The 22,034-nt window shown below is 38.3% G+C and overlaps 1 protein-coding gene across 5 annotated transcripts in view; it reads right to left on the bottom strand.

The window, feature by feature from the left end:
- The window catches only part of FAAH2 (fatty acid amide hydrolase 2), a 182,947-nt gene extending 161,180 nt beyond the window's left edge, over positions 1–21,767 (bottom strand). For 2 of the 5 annotated variants that reach the window (XM_074392272.1, XM_074392273.1), the window contains exons 1-2: positions 21,459–21,767; positions 13,131–13,228 (exon numbers count right to left, since the gene is read on the bottom strand). In XM_074392272.1, the coding sequence (XP_074248373.1) occupies positions 13,131–13,228; positions 21,459–21,650 (290 nt within the window). In that variant the 5' untranslated portion in view covers positions 21,651–21,767. Of the gene's footprint in view, positions 1–13,130; positions 13,229–16,951; positions 17,107–21,458 lie in introns of all 5 variants that reach the window. The other 3 variants (XM_003943989.2, XM_010331879.2, XM_074392274.1) reach the window with 2 other exon arrangements.
- Positions 21,768–22,034: the final 267 nt, after the last annotated feature.

The following is a 22,034-nucleotide window of genomic DNA, read 5'->3' as shown; positions in this document are numbered from 1 at the left end:
TTGCCTATCCAAGTCCCACTTTTTCCCTTTATAAACAAAACTTCAATTTTTTGGACAACTCTCTTTATTATATTGCCATATGCCTTCGGGGAAATAGGCCCAACCTCTAACCTTAAGTGTGTGATTTCTTATTTGTTGAGTGAAATCACAGTGATGTCATTCACCTTGCTAGAAATCAGTTTACCAGTGGCATCTGGTCACAATTTTGGCTCTTGAGATATAAGGCATGGCAGTCATCTTATGACAATGGAAAGATATAGTCTAATACTGCTGACAAACTAGGATATCCAAGGCAAAAGACTGAAAACAGGCTAATGATGACATTTTTCATCTCCTGAGTCAATTCTGGAGCTAACCTACCAAAAGACTTACTGGTTTGTTGGATATTATGTTTTCCCTATTATTTCCAGTCATTTTGAATTGGGTTTTCTGTCATTTGCAGTGAAAATAATCCAAACTGAGAGAGTTAGAAACTATTTTTAATTGAGTGGTAGGAACAGAAGCTAGAATTCCATGAGTGTAGGTGTAAACAAGAGGTAAGGATTCAGAAGAAATAAGTATTGACTACATTTTTTAAAAGCTTACTTATGTTTAAAAAATGAGACAGTTATAATAGAGAATTAGGCAGAGCAAAATATTAATCTGAAACTGTTGCAATCTGGCCTTTTACAAATGCAAAGAACCTGGCCATCCAAAAGGCAGTGTAGCAGAATGGTCAAATGGTAGGCTTTTGAGAAAGACTGATCTGGAGTGTTTATACAACCTTACAGGTGACAATTTACTAAACTGTTTCCACAGCTATAAAATAGTGATAACAATAGCATCTACATGCTTTGTTACTTAAGTGTGACAATGCATAAACACAGATCTTAGCACAGAAGAGCCCCTCAGTAAACGGTCGCTATCACTACCATCATTACTAATATCATCAGGTTTTCCTGCCAGTCAACAAAAATACCTGTCAGGAAAATCAAAAGATTAGAATTACAGATTAAGCCAAAACCATATCACCCAAACCACAGAGCTTAGAGAAGTGGCAACAAAAAATTTAGGAAATGGGTTACAAGTCTTTATATTGTAATAATCTACCCTGGGCTAGCATAACTGGCTCCATTTTATCTGTAAACTCCAAACTGGCTTCTCCCTCCTTACCACAGCCCCTTTGGGTGCATAACTGGGTCATGCTGCACTTCGAAGCATTGAAGCGTACTGTTCTTAACACTTGGAACCATTGTACCGCATCCTGCTTGGCATACCTCCCCCTTGCTATTGTTAGAAAAAAGTTTACCTTTGATCATTGTGTAGAAGGAGGCCTGATTGCTCCCCTTCTTGGTAATTGTATGGAAACCATCTCTGCCTGCAGCTCCTTCCTCAAACCTGCTTTTCTGCTTCTGTAAAATTCTGCTTCAGTTAAGTGCTCCCCTCCCCTACCTAAATCAAAGTATAAATGATAATCAGGCCCCTTCCTGGGGGCCGAGAGAATTTTGAACATTAGCCATCTCTCAGTCACCAGCAAATCAATAAAGGACTCTTAATTTCGAACTTAGAGCATAGTGCATTCCTTCTAACTCGCTGGGTTACAACAATATCAGAAAAACAATGGGAAGAATTGTAGTAGCTATTTCTTCAACAAGTCCTACTAATACTGATGTTATCAGCACCATTTATTGGCATAGTATTTGTTTATGCAAGACATTATTTCTGCAACACTTGGCTTCCAGGAGTTTCCTAACAAGATGAGGCAGGGCAGTCAGCCTCCACAGTCCTATTTTTTCCAAGGACACAAGGACGCAGAAAACATGCCTTAACTATGTGCACTTTCCTAAGGTCTTGAAATCCCCTTAATTAGCATTGCCCAAACTTCAGACACAAGCAGATAACTTCCAAGGGAAGGCTGATAAAGGCATAAAGCAATTTGGATACCCTTATATGTGGCCTCAGTGCCACAGGGCAGCACTGGACTCCTGAGACCAAGGAAATCCCCATAGTTTCAAACAAGCTAAAACAAGGCATGTCAGCCAAAAATCTTTACCATTGCTTCTATGGAGACAAAAACAGTATGGGGCCTAAGGGTGGATGTGGCACCAGATGATACATAGGCTGGCCAGTGCAGGTTGAGTGAAATACTTTATTGAGGTCTGAGAGGGCTTTTTAAAAATCTACATATCCTGAAATTCTGCACTTGCTAAGTGATTCGAGTACAGCCAGTAGTAGGGGAGCAAAATCCAAAAAGGATCTTCCCTCTTGAATAGCTTTTTAGTGGAAAGCAACATATTGTATTACTTTCTCCAGAAAGCCTTTCTTAACACCTCTCCAGTGTTTGATTAGTGACCTTCTCTATGCTCCCACAGTACTCTTTTCTTCCCCTATCAGAGCACTAATTTCACTGTGCTGTAAATAATGGTTACTTGTGTGCTTCAACCACTAGACTGGGAGCTGAAAGAAGTCGGGGACTGTTTTGCTCATCTTACATCTTCAACACCTAGCACACTACCAGGCATATAGTAAGCATTCAATAACCATTTGTGAGATAAATAAATGAAAGCGTTTTCAAGCATTTAAATTTGTAAAACTATAAACTTTGAGTGTCCACGTTATTTTCCCACTTTAGAAAAAACAAAACAAAGATTCAAAGAGATTCAAAAACATGCCTATGCTCATATAACTAACAGAGTAAGAATTTTGTCCCACGTCTGTGTGATTCTGTAAGTGTTTATTTTGAATCTTGAAATCTCTGGACTCTGGGGCTCCCAGAAAGTTTGCCTTGACCATTGCCTATGTCATTCAAAGATTGGAAAGAATATACCTATTGGATGAAATGAATAATAGTAGATCCTCCAGGGAGCAAAGTCTAAAACTAGTAACAAATTTGTACTTTTCCAGGCAAGCAAGAAAAACAGTGAACAATAAGTCATAATCCAGGAGGATATAGGAAGACAGCAGGTTGCAGAGTGTGAGACAAAACTGCATTCAGGGGCTCCAAAACAGATGTTGTCTAAACACAAGTACATTAATTTGTTACTTACTAAAAAATATGCTACATATCAGATCATGTTCTAGACACTGAAGACAATAAGATGTAAAAAGATATGGTCCCTGCCATTGAGGAACTCACAGTCTGGTGAGTGAGACAATCAAGATCGCAATGACTATGCAATGTTGAACCAGTTTTTATACTATTATCTCCCAGCCCTGAAACAAGTACTCTATATCCCACTTTAGGATGGGACTCAGAAAACTAAATTTTCCTTTGATAATCTGTGCCTTCTTGGATCCTTCAAATACGGGTGCTAGAGAAAGACTAGAAGAAAAGAAAAGAGGTGAAGGGATTTGTTTTTTCCAGTTTGCTTACTGTTCCTGGCACCATTGCTTCAACAATAGCCTTTCATCCAGGCCACAGTAGTTGATTCCAGTTTCCTATTTCTTTCCACACTCTAGAATCAGTGTCATTACACTCCCCCAATTTCTTCCCTTTGTTTCTTCATACCTAGGGTGCTCCCTCAGTTTATGGTTTTCTGTAGTCATCATCTTGGTGTTACTTAAGTGTTACATTTTTTTTTTGTTTTTTCAGTCCTTAAACATCTATTCCACTAATTCTCTGTATTAAATTATTTGTTAAAATAGTGTGGTTTCTGGGCCCTGCCTGATACAAAAGTGACATGAGCACAATATCACAGTGGGAGCTCAGAGGTAGAGCTCTTGCAGAGGCTGAGATGAACAGACAATGTAAAATTGAGAACTGGACTGAGTCCTAAAAATTTAACCGAGCCAAATAAAGTAGAGGTGAGGAAAAGGAGAGTGTTCCAGGCAAAAGGAATAAGATATGCAAAGTTATACAGATTATAGCATAAATTAATCAGGGGAAATAAGAGTAGTTTAGTATGATTAGAAGGATAGGATATGAAAGAAAACAAGGTTGACATCATAATAAAAAAAGAAGAGCCAGTAAAACTTGTTGACTATTAGTATTAGCAGATAGATTTGGAAAAGGAAGGAAGAAGGTAGAGTCTAAGGGTACACCTAGGTATCGTGCTTGTATGACTGGATGGAAGAACAGGTTTGAGAAGAAGGTAAAAAAGCAGTGAATATTTTCTCATCAGTCAGTCACAAAGACAAAGCTGGAAGCCAAAGAAAGACAAAGCTAGAAGCCAGCATAATTAAAGTTAATATATCTTTCTACTATTTCATGACCATGTGATTTTAATCATTGAACTGCCTTGAAAGCCTGTTTTAGTGCCAAGCAAACAAGAATAACAATGCAATAGAACTGTGTATAATCATAAGGACAGCTCCATTTATTGAGCTCATGTTGCAATAAAAACCATAACAATAAAAGCCCTAACATTGAGAGATGGATATTAGGTTCCATACTAGGTATTTTACACATATTTTTCATCTTAATGCCAATGTTTTAAATTTCAAGTAAAGTAAGAACACTGTTATCAGGACAGTAAGGCCATTTGCAGGCCCTTTAAGTGAGGGAGGAAAAAAAGCACAGATGTCACACATAGCATGCATAAATTTCATAAAATTATTTGTCAACATCTTTATATTTTACCTAAGGTCTTAGAAGCAGTCATGTTTCCTCTCTGCTCAAATCTCCAATATCCAGGACAGCACTGCCCTGCCATGCTCCCCACATTTACCGACAAGCACCCTCTCCAGTCTCCTATCAGTAGCCCACGTTCATTATTTTCAACAAGGTCAACAATTTGATTTTCTCTCAGATCTTTATCTATACCCTCATACACAAAGAAAGGCTCTGCGACAGCTGACCCCCTTCCTTGCGATTCAAACCACTTTCTAAAAGGCACCAAAAACTATAAATAACAGAATCTCTCTCAAATGTTTAAAGATACATTCTGCCCAACAAAAGTGCCCCCAAATTACATTTCAGGTAAAAGTTGGTTTATAGAAGAGAGAGACAAGTCAGGACTCCCTGAAACATAAAACCACCCCATAGTGCTGTTATGTAAGCTTAGCACTACATATCTATATATTTGAATCATGACTCTGTCACAGACTAGTTGTATGATCCTAGGCAGGTAACTTAACCTCTCTGGATCACATAGTTCACATCTATAACAAAGGGATGTTAGTATTTCTTTCGAAAAGCTGTTGAGATGATTAAATGAGAAGACATGTATAAAGTATCTACCATGGGAGATGGATCCAAGACAGCCGATTAGGAGCAGCTCAGAATTGCAGCTCCCAGTGAAGATGTGGAGGGTGAGTGGATGCCACATTTCCAGATGGATTTTGATTGCCCACAGACCAGGAGATTCACAGGCAGAGGAGCCCCATGGGTCACTAGCATGCCTGTTGGGGCCAGCTTCAGCTGTTGTGGCCGGCACAGCTGTTGTGGCCAGTGTGGCTGTCTTGGCCAGTGTGGCTGTTTTGGCCAGTGAGGCTGTTTTAGACAGCACCCGAGGGGGGTGGTTCTCCATACAAAATACACGGGTCCAGGCATGCTTTTAGCTGGCGATTGAGCTCCTGGCAGACAGTTGCCCATTCAACTGATAAAAAATGGGACTGAAACAGGGAGCCAGGTCAAGAGATTCCTGGGCAAAAAAGTGCTACGAATCTCAGCGTGGCTGTTTCAGCCACCGCAGGCGCAGTGGGCATTTCAGGGATGCCTCCTTGCTGGAAATGACATCCCTGAAAATAGGCAGCAGCACAACAGAAACTCGTAATTAAAGCCCTAACTCCCTGGGAGAGAGCACCTAGGGAAAAAAATGGGGTTTATGAGTTCTGCTGCAGCAGACTTAAACATACCTGCCCCAAAGCTCTGAATGAACAAAAGAGCTCACAGCTCAGCATATGAGCTCCTATAAAGGACAGACTGTTTCCTCAAGCAGCTCCCTGACCCCTGTATATCCAAAGAGTCGCCTCATAAAGGAGAGCTCAGACTGACATCTGACGGGTATCCTTCTGGCACAAAGATAGCAGAAGAAGAAACTGGCAGCAACCCATACTGTTCTGAAGCTGCTGCAGGTGATCCCCAGGCAAGCAGGGCCTGGAGTGGACCTTAGCAGTTTTACAGAAGAGGGGCCTGACTGGTAGAAGGAAAACTAAGAAACAGAAAGAAATAACTTCATCATGAACAAATTGTACATCCACTCAGAGACACCATCTGAAAGTCAATAACTACAAAGATGACAGGTGGATAATTCCACAAACATGGGAAGAAACCAGTGCAAGAAGGATAAAAACACCTGAAACCAGAATGCCTCTCCTCCTACAAGGGATCACAGCTCATCACAAGGAAGGGAATAAGGGTGGATGGAGAATGAGTGTGATGAATTGACAGAATCAGACTTCAGAAGGTGGGTAAAAGAAACTTCTGTGAGCTAAAAGAGCTGTTCTAACCCAATGCAAAGAAACTAAAAACCTCGAAAAAAGATTTGATGAAATATTAAAGAGAATAAACAACTTAGAGAGGAATATAAGTGAATTGACGGAGCTGAAAAACAGCACGAGAATGTCACAAAGCATGCACAAGGAGCAACAGCTGAATTGACCAAGCAGAAGAAAGGATATCAGAGGTCAAATATTAACTCAATGAAATAAAAGGAGAAGGCAAGATTAGAGAAAAAAGGATAAAAAGGAATGAACAAAGTCGCCAAGAAATATGTAACTATGTGAAAAGACCTAATCTACGTTTGATAGGTGTACCGGAATGTGACGGGGAGAATGAATCCAAGCTGGAAAATACTCTTCAGAATATTATCCAGGAAAAATTTCCCAACCAAGCAAGGCAGGCCAATATTCAAGTCCAGGAAATAAAGAGAACACCACAAAGATATTCCTCAAGAACAGCAACCCCAAAACACATAATAATCAGATACACCAGGGTTGAAATGAAGAAGAAAATGCTAAGCATAGCCAGAGAGAAAGGTCAATACCCACATAGGGAAGCCCATCAGACTCACAGCAGATCTCTCAACACAAACCCTACAAGCTGGAAGAGATTGGGGGCCAATATTCAACATCCTTAAAGACAAGAACGTTCATCCCAGAATTTCATATCAAGTCAAATTAAACTTCATAAGTGAAGAAAAAATAAAATCCTTTCTGAACAAGCAAGTACTCAGAGATTTCATAACCACCAGGCCTGCTTTACAAGAACTCCTGAAAGAGGCACTAAACGAAAGGAGTTACCAGTACAAACCATTCCAAAAACATACCAAAGGGTAAAGAGCATCAACACAATGAAGAAACTGCATCGACTAATAGACAAAACAGCCAGCTAGCATCAAAATGGCAGTATCAAATCCCCACATAACAATATTAACCCCAAATGTAAATGGGCTAAATGTTCCAATCAAAAGACACAGACTGGCAAATTGGATAAAAAGCCAAAACCCATCAGTGAACTGTATCCAGGAAACCCATCTCACATGGAAGGATACACAAAGGCTCAAAATAAAGGGATGGAGGAAGATTTAACAAGCAAATGGAGAGCAAAAAAAAGCAGGAGCTGTAATTCTCATCTCTGATATTTTAAAATTTAAACCAACAAAGATCAAAAGACACAAAGAAGGACATTACATAATGGTAAAAGGATCAATGCAACAAGAAGAGCTAACGATCCTAAATATATATGCACCAAATACAGGAGCACCCAAATACATAAAGCAAGTTCTCAATGACTTACACAGAGACTTGGACTCCCACATAATAAGAGTGGGAGGCTTTAACACCCCATTGTCAATAGTAGACAGATCAATGAGACAGAAAATTAACAAGGATATCCAGGACTTGAACTCAGACCTGGAACAAGAAAACCTAATAGACATTTACAAAACTCTCCACCCCAAATCCACAGAATATACATACTTCTCAGCACCACATCACATCTATTCTAAAATTGACCACATAATTGGAAGTAAATCACTCCTCAGCAAATGCAAAAGAATGGAAATCACAACAAACAGTGTCTCAGATGACAGTGCAATCAACGTAGAACTCAGAATTCAGAAACTAACTCAGAACCACACAGCTTCATGGAAACTGAACAACTGGCTCTTGAATGCTAACTGGATAAACAATGAAATGAAGGCAGAAATAAAGATGTTCTTAGAAACCAACAAGAAAGACACAACATACCACAATCTCTGGGACATATTTAAAACAGTCTCTAAAGGAAAATATACAGCAATGAATGCCCACATGAGAAGCAAGGAAAGATCTAAAATCAACATCCTATCATCAAAATTGAAAGAGGTAGAGGAGCAAGATAAAAAAAAAAAACTCATAATCTAACAGAAGACAAGAAATAACTAAGATCAGAGCAGAACTGAAGGAGATAGAGACACAAAAAACCCTTCAAAAAACCAATAAATCCAGGAGCTGGTCTTTCGAAAAGATCAACAAAATAGACCACTAGCCAGATTAATACAAAAGAAAACAGAGAATAATCAAAGAGCTGCAATAAAAAGCGATAAAGGGGATATCACCACAGATTCCACAGAAATACAAACCATCATCAGAGATTATTACAAACAACTTTATGCAAATAAACTAGTAAACCTGGAAGAAATGGATAAATTCCTGGACACTTGTATTCTCCCAAGACTAAAGGAGGAAGAATGGGAAAACCTGAATAGACCAATAACAAGGTCTGAAGTTGAGGCAGCAATTAAGAGCATACCATCCTGAAAAAGCTCATGTCTAGATGAGTTCACAGCCGAATTCTACCAGACATACAAACAGGAGCTGGTACCGCTCCTCCTGAAACTATTCCAAACAATCCAAAAGAAGCGAATCCTTCCCAAATCGTTTTATGAGACCAACATCATCCTGATACCAAAACCCGGCAGAGACACAAGAAGAAAAGAAAGCTTCAGACCAATATCCGTGATGAACATAGATGCAAAAGTCTTCAATAAAATACTGGCAAGCCGATTGCAACAGCACATCAAAAACCTTATCCACCATGATTAAGTAGGATTCATCCCGGGGATGCAAGTCTGGTTCACCATACTCAACTCTACGAACGTAATTCACCACATAAACAGAACCAAAGACAAAAACCACATGATTATCTCAGTTGATACAGAGAAGGTCATTGACAAAATTCAACAGCCCTTTATGCTAAAAACCCTCAATAAACTAGGTATTTATGGAACGTATCGCAAAATAATAAAAGCTATTTACGACAAACCAACAGCCAATATCATACTGAATGGGCAAAAACTGGAAGCATTCCCTTTGAAATGCGCACTAGACAAGGATGCCCTCTCTCACCACTCCTATTCAGTATAGTACTGGAAGTTCCAGCCAGAGCAATCAGGCAAGAAAAAGAAATAAAGGGTATTCAAATAGGAAAGGAGGAAGTCAAATTGTCTCTATTTGCAGACCACATGATTGTATATCTAGAAGACCCCACATCTCAGCCCAAAATCTCCTGAAACTGATAAGCAACTTCAGCAAAGTCTCAGGTTACAAAAAAAAATGTGCAAAAATCACAAGCATTTCTATACACCAGGCCTCCCCACGCTTTTCACACAGGGGGCCAGTTCACTGTCCCTCAAACCATTGGAGGGCCGCCACATACTGTGCTCCTCTCACTGACCACCAATGAAACAGGTGCCCCTTCCTGAAGTGTGGCAGGGGGCCGGATCAGTGGCCTCAGGGGGCAGCATGCAGCCCACGGCCGTAGTTTGGGGACACCTGTTATACACCAATAACAGACTTAAAGAGAGCCAAATAAAGAATGAACTGCCATTCAAAATTGCTACAAAGAGAATAAAATACCTAGGAATACAACTAACAAGGAACGTAAAGGACCTCTTCAAGAAGAACTACAAACCGCTGCTCAACAAAATAAGAGAGGACACAAACAGATGGAGAGACATTCTGTGTTCATGGTTTGGAAGAATCAATATTGTGAAAATGACCATACTGCCCAAAGTAATTTACAGTTTCAATGTTATCCCCCTCAAGCTACCAATGACCTTCTTCACAGAACTGAAAAAAAAATACCTTAAACTTCATATGGAACCAAAAGAGAGCCCACAAAGCCAAGTCAATTCTAAGTAAAATGAACAAAGTGGGAGGCATCACAGTATCGAATTTCAAACTATACTACAAGGCTACAGTAATCAAAACAGCATGGTACTGGTACCAAAACAGAGATATAGACCAATGGAACAGAACAAGGCCTCGGAGGTAACACCATTCATCTACAACCATCCGATCTTTGACAAACCTGACAAAAGCAAGCAATGGGGAAAGGAGTCCCTGTTCAATAAATGGTGTTGGGAAAACTGGCTAGCCACGTGCAGAAAGCAAACTGGACCCCTTCCTGACACCTTACACTAAAATTAACTCCTGATGGATTAAAGATGTAAACTTAAGACCTAACACCATAAAAACCCTAGAACAAAAGATAGACAAAACCATTCAGGACATAGGCATAGGTGAGGACTTCATGACCAAAACACCAAAAGCATTGGCAACAAAAGCCAAAATAGACAAATGGGACCTAATCAAACTCCACAGCTTCTGCAGAGCAAGAGGCACAGTCATTAGAGTGAATCGGCAACCAACAGAATGGGAAAAAAGTTTTGCAGTTTAACCATCTGACAAAGGGCTGATATCCAGAATCTACAAAGAACTAAAACAGATTTACAAGAAAAAAACAATCTCATTCAAAAGTGGGCAAAGGATATGAACAGACACTTTATGAAAGAAGACATACATGAGGCCAACAAACATATGAAAAAAATGCTCATCATCACTGGTCATTAAAGAAATGCAAATCAAAACTACATTGAGATACCATCTCATGACAGTTAAAATGGCAATCATTAAAAAATCTGGAGACAACAGATGCTGGAGAGGATGTGGAGAAATAGGAACACTTTTACACTGTTGGTGGGAGTGTAAATTGGTTCAACCATTGTGGAATACAGTGTGGTGATTCCTCAAGGACCTAGAAATAGAAATTCCATATGACCCAGCAATCCCATTCCTGGGTATATATCCAAAGGATTATAAATCGTTCTACTATAAGGACACATGCACACAAATGTTCATTGCAGCACAGTTTACAATAGCAAAGACCTGGATCCAACCCAAATGCCCATCGATGATAGACTGGACAGGGAAAATGTGGAACATATACACCATGGAATATTACGCAGCCATCAAAAACGATGAGTTTGTGTCCTTTGTAGGAACATGGATGAACCTGGAAGCCATCATTCTCAGCAAACTGACACAGGAGCAGAAAATCAAACACCGCATGTTGTCACTCATAGGCGGGTGTTGAACAATGAGAACACATGGACACAGAGAGGGGAGTGCTACACACTGGGGTCTGTTGGGGGAAAATAGGGGAGGGACAGCAAGGGGTGGGGAGTTGGTGGGGGGGATGGCATGGGGAGAAATGCCAGATGTAGGTGAGGGGGAGGAAGGCAGCAAATCACACTGCCACATGTATAGCTATGCAAAAATCTTGCATGTTCTTCACATGTACCCCAAAACCTAAAATGCAATAAAAAATAAAAATGAAATTAAAAAAATAAAATAATGAAAAGTTAAGAAAATTTTTAAAAAATAAAAAATCTGGAGACAACAGATGCTGGAGAGGATGTGGAGAAATAGGTACACTTTTACACTGTTGGTGGGAGTGTAAATTGGTTCAACCATTGTGGAAGACAGTGTTGCGATTCCTCAAGGACCTAGAAATAGAAATTCCATATGATCCAGCAATCCCATTACTGGGTATATATCCAAAGGATTATAAATTATTCTACTATAAGGACACATGCACACGAATGTTCTATGCAGCACAGTTTACAATAGCAAAGACCTGGAACTAACCCGAATGCTCATCAATGATAGACTGGACAGGGAAAATGCGGCACATATACATCCTGGAATACTATGCAGCCATAAAAAATGATGAGTTCGTGTCCTTTATAGGGATATGGTTGAACCTAGAAACCATCATTCTCAGCAAACTGTCAGAAGAACAGAAAATCAAACACCACATGTTCTCACTCAGGTGGGTGTTGAACAATGAGAACACATGGGCACAGGTAGGGGAGCATCACACACTGGGATCTGTTGGGGGGAAATAGGGGAGGAACAGTGGCGGGTGGGGAGTTGGGGAGAGATAGCATGGGAAAAAATGCCAAATATAGATGATGGGGAGGAAGGCAGCAAATCACACTGCCATGTGTGTACCTATACAACAATCTTGCATGTTCTTCACATGTACCCCCAAACCTAAAATACAATTTTAAAAAAAGGAAAAAATAAAATAAAAATAAAGTATCTACCTTGATACAAATCCACCTGATGCAGTAGTTATATTTCATTAAAATATTTTGTGTTTATAATTTCATAATATTGGCTAGTTTTCATTTAATTTACATTAACTATCCATGTTAAATGGTAAGTTTTTAATATTAGTGATACAAAGTTTCATTTTTAAATGATTAAATTAGGATAAGTGACTCAATTTTAGTAAGTATATTGACAACAACAGAGCTGATATGCAAACAAGACAAAAATCCTGAAGATGGTACATGAATGGCTAAGATCTACACAATGGCACCCTATGTCATGGTGTGCTAAGAATAACTGTGCTACCCGTTAAACAGAATATTACAGAAAGAGTAATCCAAGCTTTTGGCCCTCTAATACCTCAGAGTTGCTGAGGAGTGTTTACTTAGCAGAGACATGTTAGTAACATATATGATATCTATATGAAATACTGTCAACTATGCTAAATACACATTCGAAAATGTGTCCATGGTAGGTCGGGTTCTACTATTAGAGTCACTACCAAATATTAATGCATTCACTAAATGTTTGATGATGCCTACCAAACTTTAGGCCTTGTTCTGGATGTTGAATATGCAAAAACAATAAAACAATTTAGTCCTTGCCATCAAGGATCTTACAGTTAATAGGAGTAGCCTGGCAGACAAATAATCATAAACACTCAACAAAAGACAAAATACTAAAATTATATGTCAGAGAAGTTCCCAGTGAAAACAAGTGAAGGACACACAGAAAAAAAAAATCTAGGAAATATGCTAAGGCTGCCATGACCACAGAAGTAGAACAAAAACCACCATAAAATGACTCCTTGAAAGAGTGAAAATGCTCACCTGTACTTGACAATTCCATTGATCATTGGGTTCACATCCCTGATTCTGTTGATATAAGCCTGGACAACATCTATGCATTTCACCTGCAAAATACAATACTTTAGCAGGCATTTATTGGCTAAACAATTCATTCAACAAGTATTTTGTAAAAGACTGCAGTGTACATTAATCATTTTCGAGACACTGTCAGTGAATTACTGAGCATAGTCCCCTGTGAGGCAAAATATGAGGCCTAATAAGTATAAGAAGTCTATGTTGAAGTTAAGAAGTCAGAAATATACCAGCATAAGAAAGTTCCAAACAATGAGTAGGGATAAAAGGAATAAACTCTGCTGAAATTAAATATAAATTGGAGTCAGAGATATTATGTATATATACTAAACTGGCAAATATTTGTTCCAGTAAATAATCAATAAAAAACAGATATTATTTCAGTAATACCCTGAAACTTAACAGTATACACCATCTCTGCAAAACCAAGAGTTAAGGAGTAGAGACATAAAAGGACATAAAGATAGGGTTCCCAGATAAAATACAAAAAATCAAGGTAATTTGAATTTCAAATGAATAGAGAATAAGTTTAGTATAAGAATGTCCCAATTATTGCATGGGGATGATTATACTGAAACCTATATGTTATTTATCTTAAATTTAAATTTAGCTAAGCACATTGTATTTTTGTTTGCTAAATTTGCCAACTCTAAACCAAAGGTCTTAAGCGTGTGAGGAGACATAAGACAAGTAAAACATCCCTGGTTGGTGCTAAAATATTCTTATTTAATTATTATGTATAATTTTAGTTTATATATATATATATACATATATATATATATATAAAATTGCATTTTAGGTTTGAGGGTACATGTGAAGAACATGTAAGATTGTTGCATAGTTACACACATGGCAGTGTGATTTGCTGCCTTCCTCCTCATCACCTGTATCTGGCATTTCTCCCCATGTTATCCCTCCCTAACTCCCCAACCCCCGCTGTCCCTCCCTAGTTACCCACAAAGACCCCAGTGTGTGATGCTCCCCTCCCTGTGTCCATGTGTTCTCACTGTTCAACATCCGCCTATGAGTAAGAACTTGTGGTGGTTGATTTTCTGTTCTTGTGTCAGTTTGCTGAGAATGATGGTTTCCAGGTTCATCCATGTCCCTACAAAGGACACAAACTCATCATTTTTTATGGCTGCATAGTATTCCATGGTGTATATGTTCCACATTTTCCCTGTCCAGTCTATCATCGATGGGCATTTGGGTTGGTTCCAGGTCTTTGCTATTGTAAACAGTGCTGCAGTGAACATTCATGTGCATGTGTCCTTATAGTAGAACGATTTATAATCCTTTGGATATATTCTCAGTAATGGGAATGATGAGTCAAATGGAATTTTTATTTCTAGGTCACAATTGTAGTTTTAATTATAATTCTTACACATGAGATAGTAAACATTAGAAAATTGCAAAGTAGGTCTTTGCTATTGTAAACAGTGCCACAATGAACATAGGTGTGCATGTGTCTTTATAATAGAACAATTTCTAATCCTTTGGGTATATACCCATTAATGAGATTGCTGGGTCAAATAAAATTCCTATTTCTAGATCCTTGAGGAATCACCACACTGTCTTTGACAATGATTGAACTAATTTACACTCCCACCAACAGTATAAAAGTGTTCTTATTTCTCCACATCCTCTCCAGCATCTGTTTTCCCCAGATTTTTTAATGATCGCCATTCTAACTGGCATGAGATGGTATCTCAGGGTAGTTTTGATTTGTATTTTTCTAATGACCAGTAATGATGAGCATTTTTTCATGTTTATGGTCGCATAATTGTCTTCTTTGGAAAAGTGTCTGTTCATGTCCTTTGCCCACTTTTTCATGTCCTTTGCCCACTTTTTTGGTTTTTTTCTTGTAAATCTGTTTTAGTTCTCTGTAGATTCTGGATATTAGTCCTTTGTCAGATGGGTAAATTGCAAAATTTTTTCCCATTCTGTTGGTTGCCAGTTCACTCTAATGCTTGTTTCTTTTGCTGTACAGAATCTCTGGAGTTTAATTAAATCTCACTTGTCTATTTTGGCTTTTGTTGCCATTGGTTTTGGTGTTTTAGTCATGAAGTCCTTACCTATGCCTATTTCCTGAATGGTATTGCCTAGGCAGCAAACCACTATGGCATGTGTGTACCTATGCAAAAATCTTGCAAGATCTGCACATGTACGCCAGAACTTAAAGTACAATTTTAAAAAATGAAAATTGCAAAGCAAAACAGAATCCCCAAGTAAAGAGGAGAGAAAAATAATTAAAAAGAAATCATATCAAGACAGAAAAGGGAAGGAAAGGAAAAGAGAATGCAAGTATGATAAATCATAAACATTACATCAAGTGAAAAGGATTAAACCAATTGCATTATAAATGTGAAGTACTGAATTCCCCTGTCAGAGGGCAAAGACATTAAATTTGGTTTTAAAAAAAAAGCTAAGAAATTTATCTGGAACAAAAAGACAATGAAAGATTGAAAACAAAGAGTTAGGCAAAGATATACCAGGGGAAAACAAACAACAGGAAAGCAGAGGTGGTATTATTAATATCAGATAAAGCAAATTTTAAAACTAAAACATAAAATGTAATGATACATGAGAATGCCATGACAGTCATACTCATTTCTGTATTATTAAGGCAGGCAAATATATGAGGCATATACTACAAATACAAAGAGAAGTAAGCCAGATGTATAAGTATAGTAGCAGAAAATATAGCTCTCTCAGGGACTTACAGATCAAGGAGTAAAAAGTGATGATATATTCAAGAATGTAATAATACAACCAACATGCTCAAATACATAGTGAGGTAGAATTTTTACTCCATCAGGAATATACTCTTTATTCATTAATCATGAACAAAAAATAATCATGTCACACAAATAAAATTTTAAAGCCCAAAAGGTTTTAGAGAATTTCTTGGTCAGTTTGACAAATTATCACATTCTAGGAGTACTAGAAAACCAAAATTTAAAGATGATATTTGGAAGGCTTAACTATCTCAAAAACATTCTTCCATATAACCAATGGGTCTAAGAGGTAAAAAAAACTAAAATGGTAAATTATCCAGAAATTCACAAAAAAGAAACATTTCTTATCAAATGTATTGAATATGAGTAAAACTGTCATAATATGCTTTTGCTTATAAAAATAAAAGTAAGACAACATATAAGGTATTCAATTTACAATAATAGAAAAATAAAAGCAATTGTTTTAAAGAATAACAAATCAAGATAAAATTTAATGGCTCAGAAATAAAATAGGAACAGTAACAACAAAACAAGTATAAAAGAATAAACTAACTTTTAAATACTTATCGAACAGATCAACTGCAACAAGCAAGATGGAGGAAGAGTGTGCGCAGAAAATTGGTTAGTATTAAGAATGAAAAAAGAGAGATAAGCATAGATACAGGGGAGATTTATAGAATTAAAAAGAAAGCTATATGTACTTTTTCTTTTGAGTTAACTCTAATTGTCCTTTAGAATTATGCATCTAGTAGGTTTTCAGTAAATTTTAAATACATGCTCAGATATAGATTTCAGGCACCATAACTCAATAGTCTAGTGTACACACAGCTCTAGAATTAAGAGCCTGGATTGTCAAGTGGATGTCTAGTGCCTGGCCACTCCATCAACGTATACAACCCCAAATATCTTTAACTGTCACTGCTACCTTAATTGAGTTTGCAGCATGTAGAATTTGACAAAAATAAAATAAACAGGCATTAGAAGTAGAAATGACCATAATGGCCATTTGCTAAATACATGCCAAGAACTTTATACCTGTTATGTCATCGAATCCTCCTCGCAACACATGTAATATTATCCCCATTTTACAGATGAAGTCACTGAGGCTCACTCAGGGAAGTTAAGTGACTTAACCAAGGTCATATAGCTGAGCCTGGATATTTGTGTTTGCTTTTTCCAAATGAACTTTGCTGTCATAAGAGAAATGAAGACCAGGTACATGATTAGAAATTCCACTCACTACAGAAAAGTACAAATGCAAACTGACACAAGAACAGAAAATCAAACACCACATGTTCTCAAAAACAGAAAATAATCAAACACCACATGTTCTCACTCATAGGTGGGTGTTGAACAATGAGAGCACATGGACACAGGGAGGGGAGCATCACACACTGGGATCTGTCGGGGGGGAAATAGGGGAGGGACAGTGCGGGGGTGGAGAGTTGGGGAGAGATAGCATGGGGAGAAATGCCAGATATAGGTGAAGGGGAGGAAGGCAGCAAATCACACTGCCGTGTGTGTACCTATGCAACAATCTTGCATGTTCTTCACATGTACCCCAGTCCTAAAATGCAATTTTAAAAAAAGAAAAGTGAAAGCTTCTCACTCTCTTTCCCTCCCTCACTCCTTTACTCCCTTTTCCCCTCTCTTCAGCTCTCTCTCTCTTCCTCCTTCACACAAAAGGAATCATATTATACTCATTGTTCAGTATCTTATATTTCTACCACTGCATCATATTCCTCTGCATGGATGGACTAAAGGAAGAACTAGTGATTTTTTATTACTGGTCTAAAAACTAAAAATATATTTTTCTAATTTTCTAAAGTATTGATTATATTTATTATAAATAGACAACCTGAGCACACGTTTCAAAAGTCTGAAAGTAAAAAAGGTAATGCAATGAAGTCTCTTTCTACTCGTCTCCTAACATTTCCCCCACATTCCCCTCCCCAAAGTAAACTACTGTTATTAGTTTTTGTACATCTTTCCAGAGATGTGGTTGGGAGACCCCGTGGGAGACCCCACAAGTGCCGAGGCAAGGGTCTGAAGCCTCAGCCTGTTCCCAAATGAATACAGAACTAGAAAAAATTAGAGATAATTACATAGTTATTCATATATATATACATATGTACATATATAAAACCATATATAATCACATAGTTATTCACATATAATATATATACTCAATATAACCTTTTAAGTTTACTAATGATTATCCAGTTAGGAAGCATGGAACTGAGGTGACATTGTGAACAAAGTGATCCTAAGGCAAGATGCTCTAAGCTCTCTGTCACACCCGCATAAGGGTGCCTGCTGGAGGGCACCTCAGCTATGCGGCAGTCCCAGCGCTGGGAAAGTGCCTGCTGTTTATCCAGCTACAGAAGGAGATGTCCAAACTGGCCAAGATGTCTCCTTTCCCCGGGAGTGTTAGGAGAAAACTCCGCTTCTCCAAGCTCTTGTGGTAGGCCTGACGGCTGTCAAGTACACCTACAGACATGCGGGGGCTTAACTGTCTCTATGTGATGCTGTGCTTCAGTGGTCAAGTTCTATGCCTACTTTCATATTCCACTTCTGCACCTGGTCCCTCCCTTTCTTAAAAGATAAAATCAGTAATGTAACATAAATCTTAATGTCACTGTTCTTTCTTGACAAGTATGAGGAAAGTGCTGATGCATTAGGTTTTCTCCTCACCTCGGCTACTTGAAAGACCTGGGCCCCTATCTCCAAGACACGTGATTTATCTGACCCCATCACTGACTACCATTGCCTCACCCTACCTACCCGGTCCCATGCTTTGTACTAAATAAAAGTCAGAGTGTCCAGGCACTCGGGGCCACTTCCGGACTCCGCGCTTTGGTTGGCAGTGGACCCCTGGGCCCAAACTCTATTTTCTCTTTCTCAGTGTCTTGTGTCTTTTATTTCCACAGTTTCTCATCTCCATACCAGTAGAGAGGGGCTCACAGGATCCTGTAGGGCTGGACCCTACCCAGAGACATACAGATAAGTAAATGATATATAAAAATATACTAGATAGGTATAGAAACACAGAAACAAAAGACATTATTATTTCATACAGATGTAGCATATCATACAAAGTATTCTGTATTTTGTTTTATTCATTTAAAATATGTCTTGGAACTCATTCCATATCTTGTACAAAAAGAGCCACTTCATTCTTTTGCTTGATGCATACTATCAAATACATAGACATATAGTAGCATATTTAATCAGGACTCTGATTTGCCTTTACTAGCACTTTTATATATGAGGATATCCTCATATATATGTCATTAGATGATTTGTGAGTGGGACGGTTTCAAGACCTCATCAACTTTGGAATCATTGACAAAATCAAATATCCAAATGTGCAAAAACAATGACCAGGCTACGTATGGCAGTGGATGTAAGTTGATGTTTTTTTGTAAAGGCCCAATCTCGGATACCAACTGAGGCTGTGACAGTTCAGATGACATAAAGGTAAATGTAGCCTGAATTCTGAACAGTAGAAGAGTACTCATATAGGGACACAAAAGCAAGCATAAAGATAGTAGACACTAATTCATAGGAAACTGACTGTTCAATCAGAGCTCATTATCAAGAAGCATTACACTTTAAAGGCCCAGGTCTTTAAAGTGCCAACAAAGTTGAGTTAAGATTCACCTGGCTCTACAACTTTGTAGCTGTGTGTCATTGGACAAGCTATTAGAAAGCTCTAAACTTTACTTTCCTATTCTGTAAGATGATAATAATTATAGACACATCAAAATGTCATTATGAAGATTCCATTCACAAAAATCTAAGTAAAATATTTGCCTTATCAAGTGGCACATAGTAGGTCTTTGTTAAATTTAGTTGTTTTGCAGTAACAATATTTCTGTGTATATAAAAGACAGAAACTAAATGATAAATAAGACTTTGTATCCACTCCACTTCTTCCCTTCAGAATATTTTTATAAATCTAGATAAACTGTATCTAGATTATCTCTTCTCATGGGCAAACATGAATGAAAATGGCTAATTACCAAAATCCTGATAATAGTACTAGTAAAGATTTATGCAGGACTAGTATGCTAGGCAATGTTCTATAAGTTTTATGTATATGAATTCATTTAATTCATCTCAACTCTAAAAGGTAGATTCTATTATCAAATCAAGTTTTCTTAAAGGAAATCAGAGGCACAAAAAGTTAAGCAATGTTTCTAAGATCACAGAGCTAGACTGTAGGAGACCTAGGATTTCTGAACCCAGGCAGTCTGGCTCTAGAATCCATTCTTCTAATTATTATGATACACAGTGTCCTATGTGCCAGGTGCTTGCTGTTTATTATCTGCAATTGCCGTGGCACAAGGTCACACAACCATGGACAGACAGTCCAAAATTTGAAATCTATTATCTTTCTACTATTAAGTTGGTGCAAAACCAATTGTGATTTTTGCCATTAAAAGTAATGGCAAAAATCACAATTTAAAAAAAATCACAATTACTTTTACACCAACTGAATACATCCCATTGCCTCCCTAACTGTTAGAAAAGCATGCATGAGTGAGTAGAGGCTGGGGAGGGGGAACAGAAAGAAGACAGGATATGTCTTTGAAAGATAACCAGAATGTAATGCAAACATTATTAATTCATGCATTCAGGAACACATATTGAGACACTCATAAAGTATATACTGCATGCCTATTCTTTGTTAAGTAGTATTGTAGATTCTGGAAATAAAGCTGACAAAAACAAATGAAACAGCAGAGAGATAAAAACAAGCAGAGTATAAATAAAGAATACTAAACTGTGGCCCAAGATCTCTAGTTAACCAATCATTCATGTGACAGAGATGAATAGTCCTGCCTGCACAACTCTAGAAAGAACGAATGAGCTGCTTAAATTTTTTAATTAAGAATTTTCAACAATTTTTGTGTATATGTTTTGCTTCAGTTTCATTTTACTTCAGTTTCCTTATGCATAAAATATGAATATTACCTATATAACTGCATCTGTGAAATAGAATATGTTTAAGTACCCAGGTATAGCATTTCACATATGCTATGCTCTAAATATATGGTAGACACAGCTTTTACTATCCTAGACCAAGTACTACTTTTATTTTAAGTAAATTTTTAAAAGAATTGGTTAAATGGTAAGCAGCAGGCAGATTTGGGGCCTGTGAGAGAGGGAGGAAGAAAGAGAGAGAAAGGGAGAGAGAGAGAAAGAGAGAGACCTACTGAGATGGCTGAGAATCAGTTTGAAACTCACACCTGATTTACCCCACACACAATAATTATGCACAAATAGGACAAATGGATAGGAAGGACTATGAGGGTGCCAAAACAGTCCAACCCATGCCCACAGTATGTCCTTGATAAAAATAAACGTACTGCAACACCCAGAAGTCTCCCTTTATCCCCAGTAAATACCTCTCCCTCTCCTAAGTCAAGTCGCCTTAGTGGAGGATGAAAAGGAAACCACAACCACAGCCACCAAAAGCTTCCTGGATCCAGCTAAAAGACCTGTTCCTCCAACCTCTTCTGAATTGCACTCTCACCTTTCTCTGTCGGATCAGCTTGGCCAGCTGCATTCCCGAAAGCAGAAGCAATGGTTCAGTCACCGGCCGGGGGGTCTTTGAGGCAAACTTGGGGCCCGTTAAGACTAAAGCTGCTCGGCCTACTAGGCCTATGAGAAAGCCTAGCGCACGCAAGAGAAACCACTGAATGCGGACAGTGAATGAAGGTGCCATTGCAGCCTGGATTCCACACGGTCCTAGTGCTTGAGGGTTCCGTGCACCCTGGGGAAAGGAGGAGAAAAAGACTAAGCAAAGAGGTGCTTGTGAAGCCTTTAGTTTACAAGTCCAGTATCTACCCACAATTCCACAGGAGCTTGTTTATCATCACCTGCAGGGCTTCTAGCCAGAGATGGGGGCGGAGACTTCCCAGCAGCTGCCTGTGTGCAATACTACCTGTTGTTAGTGCTGGTGTAACCCAAGACAGAAAGTGAGTCATAAAGAAAAACAAAAAAACAAACCACTGTTCTTGGAATTTCCCAGTTCTGCTACTGTGTAGCCCTGGCCAATTTACGCTATGTCTCACAGTTAGTTTACTCGTATGAAAAAATGGGAATAATT

The sequence above is a fragment of the Saimiri boliviensis genome, chromosome X, assembly GCF_048565385.1.
Source record: "Saimiri boliviensis isolate mSaiBol1 chromosome X, mSaiBol1.pri, whole genome shotgun sequence".
Classification (NCBI taxonomy): domain Eukaryota; kingdom Metazoa; phylum Chordata; class Mammalia; order Primates; family Cebidae; genus Saimiri; species Saimiri boliviensis.
The sequence above is the reverse complement of the archived record's forward strand: the minus strand, read 5'-3'. Positions and strand labels throughout refer to the sequence as shown.